The following is a 5,954-nucleotide window of genomic DNA, read 5'->3' on the forward strand; positions in this document are numbered from 1 at the left end:
ACGGCCCAGAAAAATGCCTCAGCCGGTTAAAGTGCATTCTATGCAAGCCTGAACCTGACTCAGGTCCCAGGAATGTACAGTAGGAGAGAATTGATTCCTGAAATATCTTCTGACTCCACTCATAATAACTAAGTAGCCAAGTAACTTTAATTTAAAAAAAAAAAGAAATGTAAGCGTGCAGTTGAAAAGAAGATCTAAGTGTTCATTGGAACCTAACAGCCTGGCTAACAGTCCTTTTCAGGACTTATGTCCTGGAGCGCTTGCCAGGACCGTTCAGAGCCAGCCAGGTCAGGAAGGCGTGCTGGGCTCTAGGATGTTGGATAGTACACACAGTTTACCAAGCCTCAGCCTACACTCTGAACTCTGGTGGACCAGGAGTCCTTGAGGAGAAAGACTGCTGTGGACATGGAATTCTTCTCATGTCCCTTGTTTTTCAAACAGGCTATCACAGTGTATCTTAACCCGGCCTTGAACTTAAGTAATTCTATCTCGATGCCAGCCTGGTCTTCAGTTTGGTTTTTCGAGACAGGGTTTCTCTGTATAGCCCTGGCTGTCCTGGAACTCACTCTGTAGACCAGGCTGGCCTCGAACTCAGAAATCCGCCTGCCTCTGCCTCCCAAGTGCTGGGATTAAAGGCGTGCGCCACCACCGCCCGGCAAGTAATTCTATCTTAAAGTGGTAGGCAGTTGAGCTGGAGACAGTCACTCTCTTTGGATTTTGGTTTGCTTCCAGTGTCACAGAGAGGTCCCTGGGTCTGGTAGGCCTCCCCTGGATGTATGTGGGAGTGAGCATTTCTAGAACTCGCAACAGTGTTTCCATTTTTAGGGCTCCCTGGGCCTGAAGCATAAAGGAAGCAAGCCACTGTTATAGGTGTGAACAGCCACTTACCCCGGGATGGTGAGTGGGAGGGCCTGGAACATTCTGGGGGACCTTTGTCTCCTTTTAGTAAAGTTGTTCACTGGCCTGGCAGTGGTTGTAGGTGCTGTTCTAAACCTGAGTCTGTTTTCTGCCTCCTTGGGGCACTTGCTTTTGAGAGTGAATGCTTCTGAGCCAGAGCTTTCCCTGTCACTGAGACAAGCTTCAGGAGGAGAGCTGGGAGCACGGAGAGGACACGCCCAGTGAAGTGAAATTAGCTGTGGCAGTGACAGACCATAGGTTAGTGGAAGGAGCACCAGAGTTGAGCACTGCCTGGTAGTGAGCTTGGTAGGATCTGCCCCTGCTGTGGAGGGCAGCAGTGGAGTCGCAGGAGAATAGAGAGGGAAGCATTCTCAGCAGAGGCAGGGAGGCCCTGACAAGGCCTCAGGGGACAGGCAAAGGGGACTGGTTGCCTCAGGATTGTAGGATGGCTGTGCAGGTGCTTTGCAGTTGGCAGAGTTAACTTAAGGAAGGATCTTCTTCCCCAGAAAGAACCAAGCAGCTCCTTTTCCAAGGTGCCCAGGCCTATAGAGATCACGTATGGAGCGGAGGTTGTTCCATCAACCACCTGCCGAAGTCACTGAAGTCTGGCCTGGTGGGAGCCCCTCAAGCTCCAAGGGGACAGATGTTGATTGGACCTGATGGCCAACTGACCCGGCGACAAGCTCAGGCCTCGGAAGCTGGTGAGTGGGTGTCAGTGGAACTTGCTTGCTATTACACCTAGGGAAGATGGTGGCAAATGTTCTGTTACAGAGCTTTCACTACCTGGGAAGAGGATCTACTTAGAGGAGTGGTTCTCAGCCTGTGTGTCACGACCTCTTTGACAAATCTCTATCTCTAAAAATATTTACGTTGTGATTCATGACAGTAGCAAAATTACAGTTATGAGTAGCAGTGAAAATACTTTTATGGTTTGGGGTCACCACCACATGAGGAACTGTATATATTAAAGGTCACAGCATTAGGATGGTGGAGAACCACTGACTTAGAGTCTGGTAAGTTGAGCAAATGTTGCTGGGCAGTCTGCCCCTCACAGGCATCCAGAGTGGAAGTCACCAGCTTCTAACTGTTGTGCCAGAAGCTCTCCTGGAGTCCCATCTGCTGTAGGCATGGGCTAGTCCATTGCCTGTTGAGGGCTGGTTCTCATGTGACTTGTGAAAATAAGGACTGTGCTTCAGCCCTAAAGATTGCTGGGCCCCAAAGCAGCCTAGGAACCTCTTGACTGACCAGTGAAACGGTAAACCTCATCTTGAGACCCAGACAGATACAGAGTTCTGACAGAGTACTCTAGGGAAGGGAGAGCCCTGCCATGCTAGCAACAGGCGGTGATCTGCCCTGGAGTCCTGTGACCAGTCCTGGGAGTTCCTCCTTGTGAACCTTTACTGTAGTGCTCCAGGTGGGTGATAGGTTGTCAGAAGGATTCAGTTTCAGGGGAAGGAGGGTGCCTGCTACCCTCTTGTTCTTCCAGTATCCTTCCAGTGCTGACCACCTGGGTATTTTCTCCTCACAGGCCTTCCCGGGGCCACACCCATCCCTTGTTCGTCCTGCGTGAGATCTGTGGATGGGAAGGCGGTCTGCAGCCAGTGTGAGCGGGCCCTGTGTGGACAGTGTGTATATACCTGCTGGGGCTGTGGTGCTCTGGCCTGTGTGCTGTGTGGCCTTGCAGAGTGAGTACTTTGATCTATGGGGGTGCAGACATCATGGTCCCTCACCCTGTGAGGGCACAGGTGCTGGGTGGGTAGTCTCAAGACTCAGCGATCCTTTTGAAAGAAGTCCGTGTTTCCCAAGTGTCTGTGGCTTACTTAAAGCAGCTGCCTAGCTTAAACAGCCTTGTGGTCAGGTCTTCTGAGACCTTGGGGCTCCAACAGTCCACACTGTTGTCTAGCTTCAGTTTCTGTCCAGTGTGCTTATCATTTGAGGATTGCCTCACATGTCACTGGGTACCTGTCCATTCAGGTCATGCCTGCCCTTGTGTGCTTCCTGGTTAGCAATGACTCTTAGGCAGTATGGAATGGGTGCAGGGACACATCCCTCCAAGTGAGTATGCGATCAGTACAGTGGATCCGGACAAACTCAGCCGCACATTGTCTAAAGCTCATGGGTCAGATGGAAAACCATACTTCATATGGCAAATGCTTGCCGCCAGGGTACTCTCCAGTGGTTTGGAGAGATCAGGAGTGCATGCAAGGGTGCTCTGGGGAGAAGTCTTAGGAACCTGTAGGGCTGGTTCATGCTAAGGCTGGGAGGGAGAATTTCCAGGCTGCTTCCCAACTTGTGGTGATGGATGGTCCTCAGGTTTGTGTCAGTGGCCATCTTGTTGCTATGTCTTTTGGTCACTTCTGTGTGTCTCTTATGACATCTCCCACATATGTTAAAACACAAAGGACTAGAGCCAAGATGTCAGGCGCACAGGATGTTTGCATGCTAGACCTCCACCCAGAGACAATGGTATCCCCAAACAGTCCCTGAAATGCCACTGTCACCTGAGTGTGTCTTCAAACAAGTTCACATTCTGAGGTGTGATGGGATTAGGGCTTCAGTGAGTGGGGAAGCAGTCAGCTTCTTAGGTATCTTCTCTCTTTCTCTCCCCCATCAACTGTGTAGCTATGCTGACGATGGTGAGAAGACACTTTGTACCAGCTGCGCAATGTTTGAAGCCTGAGGTGGCCACGCACAGCACAAGATATTCACACTAAAGAGAGAGAAGTTGGCTTTTTATATGTTACATTTTATACCCCAGTAATAAGTGAATAAACCTCTTTATATTTGCACAAGGACTCCCTTCCATTTGTTAGCCTTTCTCAGGGTAGCAGGGGCAAGCTCCCAGCAGCATGCAGCTCAGCTGCCTTGGCATCGTGAGACCACTGCTTATTATCCGCATCTGACAGGCAAGCCAGGCCCAGGGAGTTCTTCCTGTCCTCCCTCAGCTGTAAGAGGAAGCAGCTGGACTCCAGGAGTCAGGCTGCAGAATGGTCATCACCTGTGTCCAGGGTGCTAGGCCACCTCATGCACTGAATTGCCACTGCACGTGGCCAGCCATCAGTACCTACACTGCTGGGTTCCAGGTGACTTGATGAACCCTGGCTTCCTGGAGTATTCTGTTGATGTTAGGGATGTGACAGTCCTCACCATATCTTCAGACATAGTTTATGTGGGACTTTGGAAGGAGTACACTGGAGGTAAGATGGCCTGGAGGATAGTTGTGGGCCAGTCACTCCCACCACCTGGGTCTGCTACTTCTTAGTGGTTGGCTGGTAGGTGGGTAGATAGACAGGACAGAGGTCTCCTTGTCCTGCCCTCTAAGAACAGCTATGGCTGTTGGTTCCCATACACTTCAGTGAGGTGCTGTCCTAGATGAGTTGGTTCAAGATTCCCGATAGGACTGGCCAGTTGGCCCAGAGGCCCTTTGTGAGCAGGAGGCTTTGGGGACTGCAGGTGGGGAAGGCCTTCCACAGTCTGGAAAGATCCCTCACTGCTGCGGATAATGGGACCCTGGCTAGTTTGAAGGGTGGAAGCTGGTGGGCTATAGATAGTGGCTAAGAGCTGGGCCCATCCGGGCCTGGGGCAGCAGTTAGGCTACTGTAGCAGAGCTGGGGGCAGGACACCACGATAGGCCAGCCACTGAGCTGGATGTTTTGTCTGTCTGTCTGTCTGTCTGTCTGCCTGTTTATTTTTTATTTGTGGCAAGGGCTCACTGTGAAGCCCTGCTAGCCTTGAACTCACTCTGTAGACCAGGCTGGCCTCAAACTCACAAAGATCCACCTGCCTCTGCCTCCTGAGTTCTGGAACTAAAGGTGCGCTCCACCACATCTGGCAGTCCTCTGGATCTTGATTAGCTGGCTTGAGGGCTGAAGCCACTAAGCCACTTGACTGCAAGTGTCAGAAACAAGGAGCTGATTGTTGGGGGGCAAAACAAACCCTGACCACACACCACACCCATACTCCCATAGCTTCTGGTGCTGTTTTATCCTGGCCTAGCTTTCTGCCAGGCCCTGTGGGCTCTCTCCACTTTGTCCCCTGGCCTAAGCTGTTCTTTACTACGAGCCTCTGCTGCAGCTAGCCTGTCAGTCACCAGTTGGGCTCATTGTCTAGCCCCCACCACCTTCAGGCTATCCTTATAAAACCAGACTTTACCTCTCCTGCTTCCTGCCCCTTAGCGTTCAGTCTACTCCCAGCATGCTAAGCTCACTCACCTTGGATCGCTCTCTTTGTTGGCTGGAGGCCATTCCTCTGGGTGTTTGTATGGTTGTTTATGTCTTCCCGGGTTGGGCACAGAAGCATCCCAGTGCCTCACTGCACAGCCCTGTCGGCTTTTCTAATTCCACCATACAAAATATGGATGTTTGAAGCCTGCCAGCTGCCGTGTCGCTTCCCGAGAGCTGTGGCATGGCTTCAAATGACGTCTTACATGTCACAGACTTGTAATCTGCCCAGCATCCAGCCATGAGGTAGCGGGGACTTAAAAACTGTTTGGGGAGTGTATTTGAGTGCACGCGTTAGCGTGGGGGTGCGTGCATGAGTTTGCATGTGGGGAGCCGGCAATCTACTTTGTGTTGTTTTGGTTTTATTTGGCTCGGGGGTGGTTTGGCCTGAAGCTCACTGATTAGGTTAGGCTGTCTGGACAGCAAGCCTCAGAGCCCCACCTGTGTCCGTCTCTCTAGCATTAGGAGTATAAACAAATGCCACCACTGTGCTTTTTAAAATATATATTGTGGGGCCAAACTTAGGTCATGTTTACATGGCAAGCATTTTGGCAACAGATGCCCCGGCCTCTATCCAACTTTAAAAAAGAACAAAGTACATAGATATTGGACAGCACCCAGTGTCAGATGATAACCCCAGAGGGAATAAGACGAACCCAGGTGTCAGCTCCTGCCTGCTCAGCACCCACCTGTGGTGTGGGAGGAGATTGAGAGCTTGTGAAGAGAACTGAGAAGATTTGGGGATTAGAGCTAAGGTGGCCAGAGTTTACACAGCAGATTGCCAGTGGGACCTGCACTGGGTCAGAGCACGGCACATTGCCAGTGGGGCCTGCACTG

General features: G+C 51.3%; 1 protein-coding gene across 1 annotated transcript in view; it reads left to right on the forward strand.

The window, feature by feature from the left end:
• Siva1 (SIVA1 apoptosis inducing factor) overlaps positions 1 to 3,686 on the forward strand; it is a 5,407-nt gene extending 1,721 nt beyond the window's left edge. The window contains exons 2-4 of the mRNA XM_028764550.1: positions 1,404 to 1,598; positions 2,426 to 2,582; positions 3,520 to 3,686. Of these exons, the coding sequence (XP_028620383.1) occupies positions 1,404 to 1,598; positions 2,426 to 2,582; positions 3,520 to 3,577 (410 nt within the window). The 3' untranslated portion in view covers positions 3,578 to 3,686. The remainder of the gene's footprint in view (positions 1 to 1,403; positions 1,599 to 2,425; positions 2,583 to 3,519) is intronic.
• Positions 3,687 to 5,954: the final 2,268 nt, after the last annotated feature.

The sequence above is a fragment of the Grammomys surdaster genome, unplaced genomic scaffold, assembly GCF_004785775.1.
Source record: "Grammomys surdaster isolate TR1022 unplaced genomic scaffold, NIH_TR_1.0 144, whole genome shotgun sequence".
Classification (NCBI taxonomy): domain Eukaryota; kingdom Metazoa; phylum Chordata; class Mammalia; order Rodentia; family Muridae; genus Grammomys; species Grammomys surdaster.